The sequence below is a fragment of the Palaemon carinicauda genome, chromosome 26, assembly GCF_036898095.1.
Source record: "Palaemon carinicauda isolate YSFRI2023 chromosome 26, ASM3689809v2, whole genome shotgun sequence".
Taxonomy (NCBI): Eukaryota; Metazoa; Arthropoda; class Malacostraca; order Decapoda; family Palaemonidae; genus Palaemon; species Palaemon carinicauda.
In genome coordinates, this window is record NC_090750.1 from 66448537 (window position 1) to 66471226 (window position 22690).

At 35.3% G+C, this 22690-nt stretch overlaps 5 protein-coding genes across 5 annotated transcripts; 3 read left to right on the forward strand and 2 right to left on the reverse strand.

Moving 5' to 3' along the window:
- The first annotated feature begins 73 nt into the window (after nucleotides 1–73).
- LOC137619966 (myosin heavy chain, clone 203-like) lies at nucleotides 74–1249 on the forward strand. Its single transcript, XM_068350247.1, has one exon. It carries the CDS (start codon nucleotides 74–76, stop codon nucleotides 1247–1249), a length of 1176 nt encoding a protein of 391 aa, XP_068206348.1.
- A 1492-nt stretch (nucleotides 1250–2741) lies between these two features.
- Nucleotides 2742–3605, reverse strand: LOC137619967 (myosin heavy chain, clone 203-like). The gene has a single exon (XM_068350248.1). The coding sequence runs from the start codon at nucleotides 3603–3605 to the stop codon at nucleotides 2742–2744; it is 864 nt and encodes a 287-aa protein (XP_068206349.1).
- Nucleotides 3606–8774: 5169 nt separating this feature from the next.
- Nucleotides 8775–9956, forward strand: LOC137619969 (interaptin-like). The gene has a single exon (XM_068350249.1). The coding sequence runs from the start codon at nucleotides 8775–8777 to the stop codon at nucleotides 9954–9956; it is 1182 nt and encodes a 393-aa protein (XP_068206350.1).
- A 6093-nt stretch (nucleotides 9957–16049) lies between these two features.
- Nucleotides 16050–17225, forward strand: LOC137619970 (myosin heavy chain, clone 203-like). Its single transcript, XM_068350250.1, has one exon. The coding sequence runs from the start codon at nucleotides 16050–16052 to the stop codon at nucleotides 17223–17225; it is 1176 nt and encodes a 391-aa protein (XP_068206351.1).
- A 2087-nt stretch (nucleotides 17226–19312) lies between these two features.
- LOC137619971 (trichohyalin-like) lies at nucleotides 19313–20500 on the reverse strand. The gene has a single exon (XM_068350251.1). The coding sequence runs from the start codon at nucleotides 20498–20500 to the stop codon at nucleotides 19313–19315; it is 1188 nt and encodes a 395-aa protein (XP_068206352.1).
- Nucleotides 20501–22690: the final 2190 nt, after the last annotated feature.

Below are 22690 nucleotides of genomic sequence, written 5' to 3' on the forward strand. Positions count from 1 at the left end.
GAATTTAAAAATAAAACCTGGAGATCGAATCCTATATAAACAGGTGAGCGTCGTTATTCATCACATATCTAACATGGATAAGTTATTTGAAAAGACCTGGCCTTGCTTGGCCCTCACAGCTCTCTGCGGAGTCGCCGTGCTCCGTGAAGCCTTCAGGAATCCTCTTCGGTACATCTTCGCTGGAGTCAACCGTGATGGTCAGGACAACGTCTTTGGGATCGACAATTCCCTTCTCTTTGTTTTACTTGGAGCAGTTCTTTTATTTGTTGTGAGACAAGGAAAGCGACGAAAGACTGATGAAGAAGAAGAAGACTTGAAGAGAAACATTCCGGAGCTCTGTGTCACACTAAAAGAGCAAGTAAAGAATCTGCATGTGATTGCTGTTAATATGACAAAGATTCAGGAGCCTGAGCGCAAGCTGAAAGAAACAGAGGATTGTAAGAAGAAAGAAGAGGTGGGGAATATCTTAAGATTTACAAAACAGCAGTTGGAGTATCAGGCCTTGGAGGACAAGATTCATTACCTCGAGGATCAGAAGAATCTTTTGGGAAAGCAGATGGCGGCTTATGAAAGGTCTAAAGCTGAACTGGAAGAAAAGCTCCTTCAGATCAAGGAAGAAAACAAACACCTGAAGAAATATATTGATGAAATGGCCCAAAGAAATGACAACTTTAATAACCAGGTGATGAGTCTGACGGCTCACTTGGCTGAGAGCAATTGCCGACTCGTTCAGCTACAGACTGATGCAGATAAGATGCACGAGAATCTGTGTAAAGTGAATGAAGAAAAGATGGAGATGGAAAAGCACATCCAGGCACAAGCCGAGACAATCAACCGATGCAAGAATGACAAGGAAGAGATGCAGCTTAAAGTTGAAGATCTACAAAAAGAAGTAAGATTCCTTTCTCAAGCAAAGCAAAATCTGGAATGCCAGCTACAAGAAAAAGACACCAGACTCCGGAAACAGAATGCGTTGCTGCATGAGAGAGACGGTCGTCTTCAGGAGATGGAAGAGAAAGCCAACGCCATCGATGGAGAAAATAATCGAATGCAAGATGAGCTGCAGCAGCTACAACGAGAGAAGGAACAGTGTCTCCGTGACCTTGAAAATGTCAAGATGCAGAAGAAACAACAAGAGGAAACAAACACAAGACTCCAACAACAAATCTCTCTTCTCATGAGATGGCGCAAAAGTGTGGCCTTTGGCCTGAGGAAAACTGACGACCAGCTCGCCAATGGGGCTCCATAGAAAGGATCAAAGTTTCATTTTAAGTTTTTAAAGGAATGTTCATTCTTAGTATGTTGAAATTTGTTTTGTAAATATATAAAAGGAACTATTTGTAATAAATGTTTTTATTTATTTTTCTGCTTCATTAACCACAGAAATTTGACTTTTGTGCCCATTTGACTATTAATTCGCAAATGACCCAATCATTATAAAAACTATGTATTGCATTGCGAACTTGATAACGCAATCATTTAAACTTTGGTGTCTTATTGTGATATCAAACAATTCTTATTTGAAGAATATACAAATACAGTCATCCGCATTCACATTTGTTTGTTTTCTTCCTTTTCACAAAAGGACATCGTAAGTTTTACCTCTAAACTGAAAGAGTCAAGACTTTTATTTTTCCAAAATTTTCAAATCTTTTCATAATAATTCCTTGAAGAAGAATCAGTTATTAAAATTCGTTAATGGTTATTTTAATTAGTGGCTGACGACTGTTCGTGGATGTAAGAGGATTTAGAACTGGTGGAACTAATTGACGATGAAGACACTTGATGATATCCAGGCCATGTTGTCAAGCAAGGGGGCCGGGGAGACCCATCGCTGCCAAAGAGCAACTGACGAGAAATTCAGTTGCTGTTTTTTGTAGTAAAAGTCAAATGACGATGGTCAGCGAGATGGAAAAAAAAGGAAGTGGGAAGGGAAGTAAAGTTAAAGGCCAAAAGGTGGGTGCAGATCGGTTAATCTGATATAATGAAGATTTCCTAAGCTTTTATATGCTCCTACTTTTTAACCTTTTATTTTCGCTCTCAATTCCCCTTTTTCCATCTCACTGACCATCCTCATTTCACTTTTACTACAAATACTGACAGCTGATTCCCCCTGCGTTCTCTTCGGAAGCGAAGGGTCTCCCCGGTACCAATGCTTGGCATCATATCATGAACTTCATAATCCATCTTCACCACCAATTAGTTCCAGCAGTTCTGAATCCTCTTAAATCCACGAACAGTCAGCAGCGACTAATTGAAATAACCAGTAACGATTTTCAATAACTAATTGTTCTTCAAGGAAACATTATGGAAAGATTTGAAAATTTTGGAAAAATAAGACTTGATTCTTTAAGTTTAGAGGTAAAACTTACGATGTGCTTTTGAAAAAATTAAGAAAAAAAAAAATGTGCATGCCTGTATTTGTATATTCTTCAAATAAAATATAACCAATTTTAGAACTTTGTGTTTAATACCTGTAGAATAAGATACCATATTTTATATCATTGCGTTATCAAGTTTGCAATTCAATACAATTTTCATGACGGTGATTGGGTCATTTCTGAATAAATATGGTCGTCAAGTGGACGCAAAAAGCAAAGACTTTTCTGTGGTTAATGAAACAGAAAAATAATTAATATAATTTATTACAAATAATTCCTTTTACATATATATACAAAACAAATTTTAAAATACTAGAATGAATATTCCTATGAGAACTTAGAATGAAACTTTGATCCTTTCTATGGAGCCCCATTAAAGAGCTGTTGATCAGTCTCCATCAGGCCAAAGGCCACACCTTCGCGCCACCTCATGAGAAGAGAGATTTGTTGTTGGAGTCTTGTGTTTGTTTCCTCTTGTTGTTTCTTCTGCATCTTGATGTTTTCAAGGTCACGGAGACACTGTTCCTTCTCTCGTTGTAGCTGCTGCAGCTCATCTTGCAGTCGATTATTTTCTCCATCGATGGCGTTGGCTCTCTGGGTCATCTCCTGAAGACGACCGTCTCTCTCTTGCAGCAAAGCATTTTGATCCCGGAGTCTGGTGTCTTTTTCTTGTAGCTGGTATTCCAGAAATTGCTTCGATTGAGAAAGGAATCTTACTTCTCTTTGTAGATCTTCAACTTTAAGCTGCATCTCTTCCTTGTCATTCTTGCAACGGTCGATTATCTCAGCTTGTGCCTGGATGTGTTTTTCCATCTCCATCTTTTCTTCAGTCATTTTACACAGATTCTTGTGCATCTTATCTGCAACAGTCTGTAGCTGAAAGAGTCGGCAATTGCTCTCAGCCAAGTGAGCCGTCAGACTCATCACCTGGTTATTCAAGTCATCATTTCTCTGGGCCATTTCATCAGCATATTTCTTCACGTCTCTGTTTTCTTCTTTGATCTGAAGGAGCTTTTCTTCCAGTTCAGCCTTAGACCTTTCATAAGCCCCCATCTGCTTTTCCAAAAGATTCTTCTGATCCTCGAGGCAACGGATTTTGTCTTCCAAGGCCTGATGCTTCAACTGCTGCTTTGAAAATCTTAAGATATTCCCCACATCATCTTTCTTCTTCTTACAATCCTCTGATTCTTTCAACTTGCGCTCCAGCTCCTGAATCTTTGTCATATTAACAGCAATCACATCCAGATTCTTTACTTGCTCTTGCAGCATGACATAGAGCTCCCAATGTTTCTCTTCAAGTCTTCTTCTTCTTCTTCTTCTTCATCAGTCTTTCGTCGCTTTCCTTGTCTCACAACAAATAAAAGAACTGCTCCAAGTAAAACAAAGAGAAGGGAATTGTCGATCCCAAAGACGTTGTCCTGACCATCACGGTTGACCCCAGAGAAGATGTACCGAAGAGGATTCCCGGAGACTTCACGGAGCACGGCGACTCCGCAGAGAGCTGTGAAGGCCAAGTAAGGCCAAGTCTTTTCAAATAACTTATCCATGTTAGATATGTGATGAAGAACGTCCCTTAGCTCTTTATATAGGATTAGATCTCCAGGTTTTATTTTTAAATTCAGTAAATTTCAGCAAATATTCCTTTTCATAATATCAGATTAAAAGGGATTTTAATTTTTCAAAAAAATAGAATTTGAACATATGTTGTAAAACGTTTTAACCACTTATCGTCCGTACCTTAATTATACACTTACGTATATGTATGTAAACATTTTATATAAATGTGTATATATATGTGTGTGTGTGCGTGTGCAAGATTATGCATACATACACACATAATATAACTACATATATATATATATATATATATATATATATATATATATATATATATATGTGTGTGTGTGTGTGTGTGTGTGTGTGCTGGTGTTTATATATATATGTACATGTGTATGCATTATTATATAACTACGTTTTCTATCATATATATATATATATATATATATATATATATATATGTGTGTGTTTGTTGGTGTGATTATATATGTATATATGTGTGCATTATTATATAACTACGTTTTATATATACACATATATATATATAAATATATATATATATATATATATATATATATAATATTATATATATAAATATATATATATATATATAATGTATATATTTATTCTATAATTATACATACATATATAATATATATTATATATATTGTATATTTATATTCTATAGTTATATATATACAACAACCATTGCAGCTGTTTCTAGTCCAATGCACGTCCTCAAACACATCCCTTTTTATGCCAGGGGTTTGGTTAATGTCGTTATAACTAAGACATTTCTTTTCTGTGACTGATTCGAGATTGATATATTTTTCGAACCTGATTGGTTTTTACTCAAGATTTTATGTGTGGAACTCAGACTCTGGTCAAGACTGAGCTCTGTGTATGAGTAACTCTTTTGCTGTAATATTCCTCAGGCTACTGAGAGCAATATTAAATATGATAGTCATTTCTCAAAGCATCTATTACTTAACATAAAAATGGACAACCTTCCACAGTCCCAAAAAACAATAAGCTTTTACCTTTAGTCTTTCAGCCTTCATCGCTAAAAGATCTCAAGTCTAAAATTGCACCAACGCAGGAAATTGAGAGGAAAAGGTAATCCAACTATGATTCTAAAATATAGAAATTCATGTGACGACATTTTAGGAATCTTTTCGAATTGGGCAATATTAGGAGTGTGTAGTGACCACAGTTAGCAAGGTCTATGGAGGAAAGGGACCTTGACAGTAAGTCATCTCATTTTGCCCTTTATCTAGATAAACTACATTTAGAATATGCTGTCTTTAGATGAAATATATATAAAGTTCTCGTCTACAAATAAAAGAATAAATGGAAAACTAAACATTCATTTAACGAAATTTTAAAAATGAAAACCAAATGGATATGTACTACTTCCCTAATACACTTGAAATTTTACTTATATTAAATATTGTTTGCATCAAAATATCTCTTCGTATTGATAGAATCATTACAACATTTCATGAAAAGTCATCATGAATGCATCAAACACTCAAAATAACCTTACCCTCTTCCACCATCGCTAATCCAGCAACAATATACGTAGTGCACTCACCTGAAAATAAAAGAAATGAAACTTTATAAAATAAGATAATTAAAGATGAAACTAACTAACATCAGAAAAAACACAAAAGCAATAAAACTGACACAACTGCAGCATGACTGGCAGTTCAGTTCGAACCTACCAACACTCTCCTTCAACACAAAAGCCCTATCTCTTCATTTCAAATCTACCAGAACTCTTATTCATCCTAAAAGCCCTTTCTGTTCATTTCAAATGTAACATCACTCTAATTCAACCCAAAAGCCCTTTCTGTTCAGTTCAAATCTACCAACACTCTCATTGAACCAAAAAGCCCTTTCTGTTCAGTTCAAATCTTACATCACTGTCATTCAACACAAAAGCCCTTTCTGTTCATTTCAAATCTACCAACACGCTTATTCAACCCAGAACCCCTTTCTGTTCCGTTCAAATCTAACATCACTCTCATTCAACACTAAAGCCCTTTCTGTTCATTTCAAATATACCAACACTTTTATTCAACCCAAAAGCCCTTTCTGTTCAGTTCAAATCTACCAACACTCTTATTCAACCCGGAAGCCCTGTCGGTTCTATTCAAATCTACCAACACTCATTCAACCTAAAATACCTTTCTATTCAATTCAAATCTACCAACACTTTCATTCAACTCAAAAGCCCTTTCTGTTCTGATAAAATATGCCAACACACTCATTCAACCCAAAAGTCCTTTTTGTTCAGTTCAAATCTGCCAGCACTTTCATTCTACCCAAAAGCCCTTTCTATTCAGTTCAAATATACCAACACTTATTCAACCCAAAAGTCCTTTCTGTTCAGTTCAAATCTATCAACACTTTCATTCAACCCAAAAGCCATTTCTATCCAATTAAAATCTAGCATCACTCTCATTCCACCCAAAAGCCATTTCTGTTCAATTCAAATCTACCAACACCCATTCAACCTGCCCTTTCTGTTCAATTAAAATCTACCTACACTTTCATTCAACTCAAAAGCCCTTTCTGTTCTGTTCAAATATGCACAGAGTCTCATTCAACCCAAAAGCCCTTTTTGTTCATCTCAAATTACCAGCACCCATTCTACTCAAAAGCCTTTCCGGTTTAGTTCATACATACCAACACTCTCATTCAACCCAAAAGTCCTTCCTTTTCAATTCAAATGTGCCAACCCTCTCATTCAACCCAAAAACCCTTTCTGTTCAATTCAAATCTGCCAACACACTGATTCAATCCAATAGCCCTGTCTGTTCAATTGAAATATGCCAACACTCAGTCAACCCCAAACCGTCTCTTAAATTCAAATCTCCCAACCCTCTCATTGAACCCAAAGGCCCTTTCTTTTCAATTCAAATCTGCAAACTCATTTAATACAAAAGCACTTTCTGTTCAATTCTAATCTAGTAACACTCTCCTTCAACCCAAAAGCCCTTTCAGTTCAGTTCAAATATTTCAACACTCATTCAACCCAAAAGCCCTTTCTGTTCAATTTAAATCTATCAGCAGTTTCGTTCAACTCAAAAGCCCTTTCTTTTCAGTTAAAATCTGCGAATACTCTCATTCAATCCAAATGCCTTTTCTGTTCAGTTCAAATATGCGAACACACTCATTCAGCTCAAAAGCCATTTCTATTCAATTCAAATATGCCAAGACTCATTCAACCCATAAGCCATTTCTGTTCAATTCAAATCTACCAACACTCACATGTTACCCCAAAAAAAGCTTTCTGTTTCATTCAAATCTGCCTACACAACCATTCAACCCAAAGGCCCTTTCTGTTCAATTCAAATATACCAACTCTCATTCAACCCAAAAGCCCTTTCTGTTCGATTCAAATCTATCTACACAACCATGCAACCCAAAAACTCTTTCTGTTCAGTTCAAATTTACCAACACTCATTCAACCCAAAAGCCCTTTTTGTTCCATTCAAATCTACCCACACAAAAATTTTACCCAAAAACTCTTTCTGTTCCATTAAAATCTTCTACAGAACCATGTAACCCAAAAGTCCTTTCTTTTCAGTTCAAATATACCACCACTCATTCAACCCAAAAGCCCTTTCTGTTCCATTCAAATCTGTCTACAGAACCCGTTCTTTTCAGTTCAAATCTACCAACACTCATTCAACCCAAAAACCCTTTCTGTGCCATTCAAATCTGCCCACACGACCATTCAACCCGAAAACCCTTTTTGTTCAATTCCACCGCAAACCCACAACTGGTCCTCTGCCAACTACCCTACCCTATTCTATTCCATTCAACATCCAATACTGAACAGAACTACAACTCAATCCAGCAACTCGAATTCAGTTACGAGGAAGAAATCCAGCATCATGGCTTTTGAAAGCCACAGAAAATAATACCGAAGTGGAAGGGGGGGGGGGGGGCATTGGCATGCTAATCCCTCACTCCAAAGGTGAATGGAACAAAAACACAAAATCTCTCTCTCTCTCTCTCTCTCTCTCTCTCTCTCTCTCTCTCTCTCTCTCTCTCTCTCTCTCTCTCTCTATATATATATATATATATATATATATATATATATATATATATATATAGTATATATATATATATACATATATATATATGAAAAATCTCTAGATAGTTATGCATAAACATGTACATATATACAAATATATATATATATATAAATATATATATATATATATATATATATATATATATATATATATACCAACACACATATATGTTTAGTTATATATGGGTGTGTATGTATGAATATGAATGCGCACATACACACACACATATATATAAATAATATATATATATATATATATATATATATATATATATATATATATATATATATATATATATATATATATATATATTTATACATATATATACCAACACACATATATGTTTAGATATATATGTGTATGTGCTCATATGCATGCACATATACACATTATATATACATACATATATATATATATATATATATATATATATATATATATAATATGTATATATATATATATATATATATATGCGTGTGTGTGTGTATACATTTATATAAAAAGCTTACATACGTATGCATAAGTGTATACCCGAGGCAGGGACGATAATGATTAAAACGTTTTACAACCGAAATGTTCAAATAATCCTATTTTTTGAGAAATTAAACTCACTTTAATCTGATATTTTGAGACGAATATTTGCTGAAATTTTTAGAATTTAAAAATAAAACCTGGAGATCGAATCCTATATAAACAGGTGAGCGTCGTTCTTCATCACATATCTAACATGGATAAGTTATTTGAAAAGAATTGGCCTTACTTGGCCCTCATAGCTCTCTGCGGAGTCGCCGTGCTCCGTGAAGCCTTCGGGAATCATCTTCGGTACATCTTCGCTGGAGTCAACCGTGATGGTCAGGACAACGTCTTTGGGATCGACAATTCCCTTCTCTTTGTTTTACTTGGAGCAGTTCTTTTATTTGTTGTAAGACAAGGAAAGCAACGAAAGACTGACGAAGAAGAAGAAGAAGAAGACTTGAAGAGAAACATCCCGGAGCTCTGTGTCACACTAAAAGAGCAAGTAAAGAATCTGAATGTGATTGCCCTTAATATGACAAAGATTCGGGAGCTGGAGCGCAAGTTGAAAGAAACAGAGGATTGTAAGAAGAAAGAAGAGCTGGGGAATATCTTAAGATTTACAAAGCAGAAGTTGAAGCATCAAGCCTTGTTAGACAAGATCCGTTGCCTCGAGGATCAGAAGAATCTTTTGGGAAAGCAGATGGCAGCTTATGGAAGGTCTAAAGCTGAACTGGAAGAAACGCTCCTTCAGATCAAAGAAGAAAACAAACACCTGAAGAAATATATTGATGATATAGCCCAAAGAAATGATAACTTTAATAACCAGGTGATGAGTCTGACGGCTCACTTGGCTGAGAGCAATTGCCGACTCGTTCAGCTACAGACTGTTGCAGATAAGATGCACGAGAATCTGTGTAAAGTGAATGAAGAAAAGATGGAGATGGAAGAACACATTCAGGCACAAGCCGAGACAATCAACCGATGCAAAAATGACAAGGAAAAGATGCAGCTTGAAGTTGAAGATCTACAAAAAGAAGTAAGATTCCTTTCTCAAGCAAAGCAAAATCTGGAATGCCAGCTACAAGAAAAAGACACCAGACTCCGCAAACAGAGTGCGTTGCTGCAAGAGAGAGATGGCCGTCTTCAGGAGATGAACAAGAAAGTCAACGCCATAAATGGAGAAAATAATCGACTGCAAGATGACCTGCGGCAGCTACAACGGGAGAAGGAACAGTGTCTCCATAACTTTGAAAACATCAAGATGCAGATGAAACAACAAGAGCAAATAAACGCTCGACTCCAACAACAAATCTCTCTTCTCATGAGATGGCGCCAAGGTGTGGCCTTCGGCCTGAGGAAAACTGACGACCAGCTCGCCAATGGGGCTCCATAGGAAGGAACAAAGTTTCATTTTAAGTTTTTAAAGGAATGCTCATTCTTAGTATATTGAAATTTGTTTTGTAAATATATAAAAGGAACTATTTGTTATAAATGTTTTTATTTGTTTTTCTGTTTCATTAACCACAGAAATTTGATTTTTGTGCCCATTTGACTATTAATTTGCAAATGACCCAATCATCATCATAAAAACTATGTATTGCATTGCGAACTTGAAAACGCAATAATTTAAACTTTGGTGTCTTATTGTGATGATATCAAACAATTCTTATTTGAAGAATATACAAATACAGGCATCCACATTTCCATTTGTTTGTTTTCTTCCTTTTCACAAAAGGACATCGTAAGTTTTACCTCTAAACTGAAAGAGTCAAGACTTTTATTTTTCCAAAATTTTCAAATCTTTTCATAATGTTTCCTTGAAGAAGAATTAGTTTTAAAATTCGTTAATGGTTATTTTAATTAGTGACTGATGACTGTTCGTGGATGTAAGAGGATTTAGAACTAGTGGAACTAATTGACGATGAAGACGCTCGATGATATCCAGGCCATGTTGTCAAGCAAGGGGGCCGGGGAGACCCATTGCTGCCAAAGAGCAACTGACGAGAAAATCAATTGTTGCTTTTTCTAGTAAAAGTCAAATGACGAAGGTCAGCGAGATGGAAAAAAATTAAGTGGGAAGGGAAATAAAGGTAAAGGCTAAAAAGTGGGCGCAGATCGGTTAATCTGATATAATGAAGATTTCCTAAACTTTTATATGCGCCTACATTTTAACCTTTTATTTTCGTTCTCACTTCCCTTTTTTTCCATCTCACTGACCATCCTCATTTCACTTTTACTACTAATACTGACAGCTGATTCCCCCTGTGTTCTCTTCGGGAGCGAAGGGTCTTCCCGGTACCAATGCTTGGCATCATATCATGAACTTCATAATCCGTCTTCATCACCAATTAGTTCCAGCAGTTCTGAATCCTCTTAAATCAACGAACAGTCAGCAGCGACTAATTGAAATAACCAGTAACGAGTTTCAATAACTAATTCTTCTTCAAGAAATCTTTATGGAAAGATTTGAAAATTTTGGAAAAATAAGACTTGATTCTTTAAGTTTAGAGGTAAAACTTACGATGTGCTTTTGGGAAAAAAAAGAGATGTGCATGCCTGTATTTGTATATTCTTCAAATAAAATATAACCAATTTTAGAACTTTTGTGTTTAATACCTGTAGAATAAGATACCATATTTTACATCATTGCGTTATCAAGTTCGCAATAGTCAATGATATGGAAGAAAAAGAAAGGAAGTGGTGGATGCATGTGAAGAAGTATGCTGAAGAATGTGGGATGGCGATGAGAGAAGTCAAGAGATGTACAAAAGAGGACATAAAGAAGAGAACAAGAGAATGGGACACAAGCAAATGGAAGAGTGAAATGGAGTGTAAGGAGAGTCTAATTTTGTATAAAAACTGGAAAAGTGAAATCAAGGAAGAGGAAGTGTATGACAATACATTTTCGTCAATTGTATTATTCAGAGCAAGGACAAACTCATTGGGCTTGAATATAAGAAACAGACACCAAGATGGAAATATAAATTGTGTATTCTGTGATGTAGAAGAAAATGCTAACCACTTTATATTATATTGTCCACAGTTTAGTGATATAAGAATAAAAGCAATTGAGCTCCAACAATCATACGAAGAAGATAGTGCACAAACAGTTAGAAAATTCCTTTTTTGTGAAGAGAATATTGAAAATAAGAAAAGTATACTACAACAAATGTGGATGAAAAGAGAAAAACTAGTGAAAATAAGGAACACACAAAACTAAAAGACACAGAGGCACCGTTGTAAAGGCTATGCCTCACCCCAGAACCTGAACCTGATTGGGTCATTTCTGAATAAATATGGTCAAGTGGGCGGAAAAAGCAAAGACTTTTCTGTGGTTAATAAAACAGAAAAATAATTAATACAATTTATTACAAATAATTCCTTTTACATATATATACAAAACAAATTTTAAAATACTCTGCTCAAGTCTGAGCTCTGTGTATGAGTAACTCTTTTGCTGTGATATTCCTCAGGCTACTGAGAGCAATATAAAAAATGCCAGTCATTTCTCAAAGCATTTTTACTTAACATAAAAATGGACAACCTTCCACAGTCCCACAAAACATTAAGCTTTTACCTTTAGTCTTTCAGCCTTCATCGCTAAAAGATCTCAAGTCTAAAATTGCACCAACGCAGGAAATTGAGAAGAAAAGGTTCCCAACTATGATTCTAAAATATAGAAATTCATGTGACGACATTTAAGGAATCTTTTCGAATTAGGGAATATTAGGAGTGTGCAGTGACCACAGTTAGCAGGGTCTACAGAGGAAAGGGACCTTGACAGTAAGTCATCTCATTTCACCCTTTATCTAGATAAACTACATTTAGAATATGTTGTCTTTAGATGGAATATATATAAAGTTCTCGTCTACAAATAAAAAAATTAAAGGAAAATTAACATTCATTTAACGAAATTTTAAGAATGAAAACCAAATGGATATGTACTACTTCCCTAATACACTTGAAATTTTAGTTTTATCAATATTGTTTGTATCAAAATATCTCTTCGTATTGATAGAATCATTACAACATTTCGTGAAAAGTCATCATGAATGTATTAAACACTCAAAATAACGCCAAAGTGAACCTCACGCGGCACACTGTAGACGATAAAGACCAAAATTGCAAGACCTTCCACGCTGTGCGAGATAATTAAAGATGAAACTAAGTAACATCAGAGAAAACACAAAAGGAATAAAACTGACACAACTGCAGCATGGCTGGCAGTTCAGTTCAAACCTTCCAACACTCTCCTTCAACACAAAAGCCCCATCTCTTCATTTCAAATCTACCAGAACTCTTATTCACTCTAAAAGCCCTTTCTGTTCATTTCAAATGTAACATCACTCTCATTCAACACAAAAACCATTTCTGTTCAGTTCAAATATACCAACACTAATATTCAACCCAAAAGCCCTTTCTGTTCATTTCAAATCTACCAACACTTTCATTCAACTCAAAAGCCCTTTCTGTTCTGATAAAATATTCCAACACACTTATTCAACCCAAAGGCCCTTTTTGTTCAGTTCAAATCTGCCAGCATTTTCATTCTACCCAAAAGCCCTTTCTATTCAGTTCAAATATACCAACACTTATTCAACCCAAAAGTCCTTTCTGTTCAGTTCAAATCTATCAACACTTTCATTCAACCCAAAAGCCATTTCTATCCAATTGAAATCTAGCATCACTCTCATTCCACCCAAAAGCCATTTATGTTCAATTCAAATCTACCAACACCCATTCAACCTAAAAGCCCTTTCTGTTCAATTTAAATCTACCTACACTTTCATTCAACTCAAAAGCCCTTTCTGTTCTGTTCAAATATGCACAGAGTCTCATTCAACCCAAAAGCCCTTTTTATTCAGCTCAAATTACCAGCACCCATTCTACCCAAAAGCCTTTCCGGTTTAGTTCATACATACCAACACTCTCATTCAACCCAAAAGTCCTTTCAGTTCAATTCAAATCTGCCAACACTTACATTTCACCCAAAAACCCTTTTTGTTCATTTCAAATCTGCTAACACTCTCATTCATCCATAAAGCCCTTCCTGTTCAATTCAAATGTGCCATCCCTGTCATTCAACCCAAAAACCCTTTTTGTTCAATTCAAATCTGCCAACACACTCATTCAATCCAATAGCCCTTTCTGTTCAATTGAAATATGCCAACACTCAGTCAACCCCAAACCGTCTCTTAAATTCAAATCTCCCAACACTCTCATTGAATGCAAAGGCCCTTTCTTTTCAATTTAAATCTGCAAACTCATTTAATCTAAAAGCACTTTCTGTTCAATTCTAATCTGGTAACACTCTCCTTCAACCCAAAAGCCCTTTCAATTCAGTTCAAATATACCAACTCTCATTCAACCCAAAAACCCTTTTTGTTCTTTCAAATCTATCTACACAACCATGCAACCCAAACACTCTTTCTGTTCAATTCAAATATACCAACACTCATTCAATCCAAAAGCCCTTTTTGTTCCATTCAAATCTACCCACACATCCATTTAACCCAAAAACCCGTTCTTTTCAGTTCAAATCTACCAACACTCATTCAACCCAAAAACCCCTTCTGTTCCATTCATTAACCCAAAAACTCTTTCTGTCCCATTAAAATCTTCTACAGAACCATGTAACCCAAAAGCCCTTTCTTTTCAGTTCAAATCTACCACCACTCATTCAACCCAAAAACCCTTTCTGTGCCATTCAAATCTGCCCACACGACCATTCAACCCGAAAACCCTTTTTGTTCAATTTCATCGCAAACCCACAACTGGTCCTCTGCCAACTACCCTACCCTATTCTATTCCATTCAACATCCAATACTGAACAGAACTACAACTCAATCCAGCAACTCGAATTCAGTTACGAGGAAGAAATCCAGCATCATGGCTTTTGAAAGCCACAGAAAATAATATCGAAGTGGTGGGGGGGGGGGCATTGGCATGCTAATCCCTCACTCCAAAGGTGAATAGAACTAATACACAAAATCTCTCTCTCTCTCTCTCTCTCTCTCTCTCTCTCTCTCTCTCTCTCTCTCGCTCTCTCTCTCTCTCTCTCTCTCTCTTATCAAAAGTCCTATACAATTCAAACATAAGTTGTTCGAAGTATTCAATTATGAAGATTAAAATAACAACGCAAAAACTACACAATATTATCCAAAACGAGTTCTAGTCCCTGAAATATTCAGTGATTTACAACAATTAATATAAACAATCATTTGCCTTTAATGAAAATCGTAATCCATTTCCAAACGATGACAGAGCAACATCTATAACTGAGGAAAGTACTTAGCAAAAGCTTCAACAAGAACACTTTCCTCCCCAAACACTCGTCAATATGCAAATTACTCAAAAACAAACACTCATGTAGATATAAGTTCTTCGAGCGCACTCGCACAAACTCAAAGCACATGACGTATCCCACCTTGCAGAACAAAAGTCACAGAGCTCAGTCTTGAGCAGAGTCTACTGTAAGTTCCACACATCAAATCTTGAGTAAAAACCAATCAGGTTAAAAAAGATATCCATCTCAGATTGCGACCTGAGTCAGTTACGGAAAAAAAATATCTTTATTATAAAAACGTTTTTATAGTATCACTGATAGAATTTCGTGACTGATTATCAAAGTGAATAAAATGTATAAAATGAAGATCATTCAAACGTATGCACACACAACATGTAATATAGATATGGATATATCTTGAACAGCCAAAAAATTCTATTTACATTTGTTTTAAGTGATTAGTTAAAGGCAGAGGCTAATGGAGTTAAACAGATTAAAGTCAAGTAACCATAGAATTGTGAGAAGTATAATTTGTGCAGTGGACTCGAAAAGCTGTATTGGTTGTTGTATGTATGTATGTATATATATATATATATATATATATATATATATATATATATATATATATATATATATATATATATATATATATACCAACACACATATATGTTTAGTTATATATGTGTGTGATGTATGAATATGCATGCGCACATACACATATATATAAATAAAATAATATATATATATATATATATATATATATATATATATATATATATATATATGCATATATATACCAACACACATATATGTTTAGTTATATATGTGAGTGTATGAATATGTGTATGTATGCATATGCATGCACACATCCAATTATACATATATATATATATATATATATATATATATATATATATATATATATATATATATATATATATATGTATATATATATGTGTATACATTTATATAAAAAGCTTACATACGTATGCATAAGTGTATACCCGAGATAGGGACGATAATGATTAAAACGTTTTACAACCAAAATGTTCAAATAATCCTATTTTTTGAGAAATTAAACTCACTTTAATCTGATATTTTGAGACGAATATTTGCTGAAATTTCTAGAATTTAAAAATAAAACCTGGAGATCGAATCCTATATAAACAGGTGAGCGTCGTTATTCATCACATATCTAACATGGATAAGTTATTTGAAAAGAATTGGCCTTACTTGGCCCTCACAGCTCTCTGCGGAGTCGCCGTGCTCCGTGAAGCCTCCGGGAATCATCTTCGGTACATCTTCGCTGGAGTCAACCGTGATGGTCAGGACAACGTCTTTGGGATCGACAATTCCCTTCTCTTTGTTTTACTTGGAGCAGTTCTTTTATTTGTTGTGAGACAAGGAAAGCGACGAAAGACTGATGAAGAAGAAGAAGACTTGAAGAGAAACATTCCGGAGCTCTGTGTCACACTAAAAGAGCAAGTAAAGAATCTGCATGTGATTGCTGTTAATATGACAAAGATTCAGGAGCTGGAGCGCAAGCTGAAAGAAACAGAGGATTGTAAGAAGAAAGAAGAGGTGGGAAATATCTTAAGATTTACAAAACAGCAGTTGGAGTATCAGGCCTTGGAGGACAAGATCCATTACCTCGAGGATCAGAAGAATCTTTTGGGAAAGCAGATGGCGGCTTATGAAAGGTCTAAAGCTGAACTGGAAGAAAAGCTCCTTCAGATCAAAGAAGAAAACAAACACCTGAAGAAATATATTGATGAAATGGCCCAAAAAAATGACAACTTTAATAACCAGGTGATGAGTCTGACGGCTCACTTGGCTGAGAGCAATTGCCGACTCGTTCAGCTACAGACTGTTGCAGATAAGATGCACGAGAATCTGTGTAAAGTGAATGAAGAAAAGATGGAGATGGAAGAACACATGCAGGCACAAGCCGAGACAATCAACCGATGCAAGAATGACAAGGAAGAGATGCAGCTTAAAGTTCAAGATCTACAAAAAGAAGTAAGATTCCTTTCTCAAGCGAAGCAAAATCTGGAATGCCAGCTACAAGAAAAAGACACCAGACTTCGGAAACAGAATGCGTTGCTGCAAGAGAGAGACGGTCGTCTTCAGGAGATGAAAGAGAAAGCCAACGCCATCGATGGAGAAAATAATCGACTGCAAGATGAGCTGCAGCAGCTACAACGAGAGAAGGAGCAGTGTCTCCGTGACCTTGAAAACATCAAGATGCAGAAGAAACAACAAGAGGAAACAAACACAAGACTCCAACAACAAATCTCTCTTCTTATGAGATGGCGTGAAAGTGTGGCCTTTGGCCTGAGGAAAACTGACGACCAGCTCGCCAATGGGGCTCCATAGGAAGGAACAAAGTTTCGTTTTAAGTTTTTAAAGGAATGCTCATTCTTAGTATGTTGAAATTTGTTTTGTAAATATATAAAAGGAACTATTTGTAATAAATGTTTTTATTTGTTTTTCTGTTTCATTAACCACAGAAATTTGATTTTTGTTCCCATTCGACTATTAATTCCCAAATGACCCAATCATCATCATAAAAACTATGTATTGCATTGCGAACTTGTAAACGCAATAATTTAAACTTTGGTGTCTTATTGTGATGATATCAAACGATTCTTATTTGAAGAATATACAAATACAGGCATCCACCTTCACATTTGTTTGTTTTCTTCCTTTTCACAAAAGGACATCGTAAGTTTTACCCCTAAACTGAAAGAATTAAGACTTTTATTTTTCCAAAATTTTCAAATCTTTTCATAATGTTTCCTTGAAGAAGAATCAGTTATTAAAATTCGTTAATGGTTATTTTAATTAGTGGCTGATGACTGTTCGTGGATGTAAGAGGATTTAGAACTAGTGGAACTAATTGACGATGAAGACGCTTGATGATATCCAGGCCATGTTGTCAAGCAAGGGGGCCGGGGAGACCCATTGCTGCCAAAGAGCAACTGACGAGAAATTCAGTTGCTGCTTTTTGTAGTAAAAGTCAAATGATGATGATCAGCGAGATGGAAAAAAAGGAAGCGTTAAGGGCAGTAAAGTTAAAGGCCAAAAAGTGGGTGCAGATCGGTTAATCTGATATAATAAAGTTTTCCTAAACTTTTATATAAGCCTACTTTTAAACCTTTTATTTTCGCTCTCACTTCCCCTTTTTCCATCTCACTGACCATCTTCATTTCACTTTTACTACAAATACTGACAGCTGATTCCCCCTGCGTTCTCTTCGGAAGCCATGGGTCTTCCCAGTACCAATGCTTGGCATCATATCATGAACTTCATAATCCGTCTTCACCACCAATTAGTTCCAGCAGTTCTGAATCCTCTTAAATCCACGAACAGTCAGCAGCGACTAATCGAAATAACCAGTAACGATTTTCAATAACTTATTCTTCTTCAAGGAAACATTATGGAAAGATTTGAAAATTTTGGAAAAATAAGACTTGATTCTTTAAGTTTAGAGGTAAAACTTACGATGTGCTTTTGGGAAAAAAAAAAATGTGCATGCCTGTATTTGTATATTCTTCAAATAAAATATAACCAATTTTAGAACTTTTGTGTTTAATACCTGTAGAATAAGATACCATATTTTACATCATTGCGTTATCAAGTTCGCAATAGTCAATGATATGGAAGAAAAAGAGAGGAAGTGGTGGATGCATGTGAAGAAGTATGCTGAAGAATGTGGGATGGCGATGAGAGAAGTCAAGAGATGTACGAAAGAGGACATAAAGAAGAGAACAAGAGAATGGGACACAAGCAAATGGAAGAGTGAAATGGAGTGTAAGGAGAGTCTAATTTTGTATAAAAACTGGAAAAGTGAAATCAAGGAGGAGGAAGTGTATGACAATACATTTTCGTCAATTTTATTATTCAGAGCAAGGACAAACTCATTGGGCTTGAATATAAGAAACAGACACCAAGATGGAAATATAAATTGTGTATTCTGTGATGTAGAAGAAAATGCTAACCACTTTATATTATATTGTCCACAGTTTAGTGATATAAGAATAAAAGCAATTGAGCTCCAACAACCATACGAAGAAGATAGTGCACAAACAGTTAGAAAATTCCTTTTTTGTGAAGAGAATATTGAAAATAAGAAAAGTATACTACAACAAATGTGGATGAAAAGAGAAAAACTAGTGAAAATAAGGAACACACAAAACTAAAAGACACAGAGGCACCGTTGTAAAGGCTATGCCTCACCCCAGAACCTGAACCTGAACCTGAACCTGATTGGGTCATTTCTGAATAAATATGGTCGTCAAGTGGGCGCAAAAAAGCAAAGACTTTTCTGTGGTTAATGAAACAGAAAAATAATTAATATAATTTATTACAAATAATTCCTTTTACATATATATACAAAACAAATTTTAAAATACTAAGAATGAATATTCCTATGAGAACTTAAAATGAAACTTTGATCCTTTCTATGGAGCCCCATTAAAGAGCTGTTGATCAGTCTCCATCAGGCCAAAGGCCACACCTTGGCGCCATCTCATGAGAAGAGAGATTTGTTGTTGGAGTCTTGTGTTTGTTTCCTCTTGTTGTTTCTTCTGCATCTTGACGTTTTCAAGGTCACGGAGACACTGCTCCTTCTCTCGTTGTAGCTGCTGCAGCTCATCTTGCAGTCGATTATTTTCTCCATCGATGGCGTTGGCTTTCTCTTTCATCTCCTGAAGACGGCCATCTCTCTCTTGCAGCAAAGCATTTTGATCCCGGAGTCTGGTGTCTTTTTCTTGTAGCTGGTATTCCAGAAATTGCTTCGATTGAGAAAGGAATCTTACTTCTCTTTGTAGATCTTCAACTTTAAGCTGCATCTCTTCCTTGTCATTCTTGCAACGGTCGATTATCTCAGCTTGTGCCTGCATGTGTTTTTCCATCTCCATCTTTTCTTCAGTCATTTTACACAGATTCTTGTGCATCTTATCTGCAACAGTCTGTAGCTGAACGAGTCGGCAATTGCTCTCAGCCAAGTGAGCCGTCAGACTCATCACCTGGTTATTCAAGACATCATTTCTTTGGGCCATTTCATCAGCAGTTTTCTTCACGTCTCTGTTTTCTTCTTTGATCTGAAGGAGCTTTTCTTCCAGTTCAGCCTTAGACCTTTCATAAGCCGCAGTCTGCTTTTCCAAAAGATTCTTCTGATCCTCGAGGCAACGGATTTTGTCTTCCAAGGCCTGATGCTCTAACTGCTGCTTTCTAAATCTTAAGATACTCCCCACATCATCTTTCTTCTTCTTAAAATCCTCTGATTCTTTCAACTTGCGCTCCAGCTCCTGAATCTTTGTCATATTAACAGCAATCACATCCAGATTCTTTACTTGCTCTTGCAGCATGACATAGAGCTCCCGAATGTTTCTCTTCAAGTCTTCTTCTTCTTCTTCTTCTTCATCAGTCTTTTGTCGCTTTCCTTGTCTCACAACAAATAAAAGAACTGCTCCAAGTAAAACAAAGAGAAGGGAATTGTCGATCCCAAAGACGTTGTCCTGACCATCACGGTTGACTCCAGAGAAGATGTACCGAAGATGATTCCCGGAGGCTTCACGGAGCATGGCGACTCCGCAGAAAGCTGTGAAGGCCAAGTAAGGCCAATTCTTTTCAAATAACTTATCCATGTTAGATATGTGATGAAGAACGTCCCTTAGCTCTTTATATAGGATTAGATCTCCAGGTTTTATTTTTAAATTCAGTAAATTTCAGCAAATATTCCTTTTCATAATATCAGATTAAAAGGGATTTTAATTTTTCAAAAAAATAGAATTTGAACATATCTGTTGTAAAACGTTTTAACCACTTATCGTCCGTGCCTTAATTATACACTTACGTATATGTATGTAAACATTTTATATAAATGTGTATATATATATGTGTGTGTGCGTGTGCAAGATTATGCATACATACACACATAATATAACTACATATATATATATATATATATATATATATATATATATATATATATATAAATATATATATATATATATATATATATATATATATATATATATATATATATGTGTGTGTGTGTGTGTGTGCTGGTGTTTATATATATATATGTACATGTGTATGCATTATTATATAACTACGTTTTCTATTATATATATATATATATGTGTGTGTGTGTTGGTGTGATTATATATGTATATATGTGTGCATTATTATATAACTACGTTTTATATATACATATATATATATATATGTATATATATAAATATTATATATATAAATATATATATAATGTATATATTTATTCTATAATTATACATACATATAAAATATATATTATATATATTGTATATTTATATTCTATAGTTATATATATACAACAACCATTGCAGCTGTTTCTAGTCCAATGCACGTCCTCAAACACGTCCCTTTTTATGCCAGGGGTTTGGTTAATGTCGTTATAACTAAGACATTTCTTTTCTGTGACTGATTCGAGATTGATATATTTTTCGAACCTGATTGGTTTTTACTCAAGATTTTATGTGTGGAACTCAGACTCTGGTCAAGACTGAGCTCTGTGTATGAGTAACTCTTTTGCTGTAATATTCCTCAGGCTACTGAGAGCAATATCAAATATGCCAGTTATTTATCAAAGCATTTTTTACTTAACATAAAATTGGACAACCTTCCACAGTCCCAAAAAACATTAAGCCTTTACCTTTAGTCTTTCAGCCTTCATCGCTAAAAGATCTCAAGTCTAAAATTGCACCAACGCAGGAAATTGAGAAGAAAAGGTAATCCAACTATGATTCTAAAATATAGAAATTCATGTGACGACATTTTAGGAATCTTTTCGAATTGGGGAATATTAGGAGAGACCATAGTTAGCAGGGTCTACAGAGGAAAGGGACCTTGACAGTAAGTCATCTCATTTTGCCCTTTATCTAGATAAACTACATTTAGAATATGCTGCCTTTAGATGAAATATATATAAAGTTCTCGTCTACAAATAAAAGAATAAATGGAAAACTAAACATTCATTTAACAAAATTTTAAAAATGAAAACCAAATGGATATGTACTACTTCCCTAATACACTTGAAATTTTACTTATATTAAATATTGTTTGCATCAAAATATCTCTTCGTATTGATGGAATCATTACAACATTTTATGAAAAGTCATCATGAATGCATCAAACACTCAAAATAACCTTACCCTCTTCCACCATCGCTAATCCAGCAACAATATACGTAGTGCACTCACCTGAAAATAAAAGAAATGAAACTTTATTAAATAAGATAATTAAAGATGAAACTAACTAACATCAGAAAAAACACAAAAGCAATAAAACTGACACAACTGCAGCATGACTGGCAGTTCAGTTCGAACCTACCAACACTCTCCTTCAACAAAAAAGCCCTATCTCTTCATTCCAAATCTACCAGAACTCTTATTCATCCTAAAAGCCCTTTCTGTTCATTTCAAATGTAACATCACTCTCATTCAACCCAAAAGCCCTTTCTGTTCAGTTCAAATCTACCAACACTCTTATTCAACCCAGAACCCCTTTCTGTTCCGTTCAAATCTAACATCACTCTCATTGAACACTAAAGCCCTTTCTGTTCATTTCAAATATACCAACACTTTTATTCAACCCAAAAGCCCTTTCTGTTCAGTTCAAATCTACCAACACTCTTATTCAACCCGGAAGCCCTGTCGGTTCTATTCAAATCTACCAACACTCATTCAACCTAAAATACCTTTCTATTCAATTCAAATCTACCAACACTTTCATTTAACTCAAAAGCCCTTTCTGTTCTGATAAAATATGCCAACACACTTATTCAACCCAAAGGC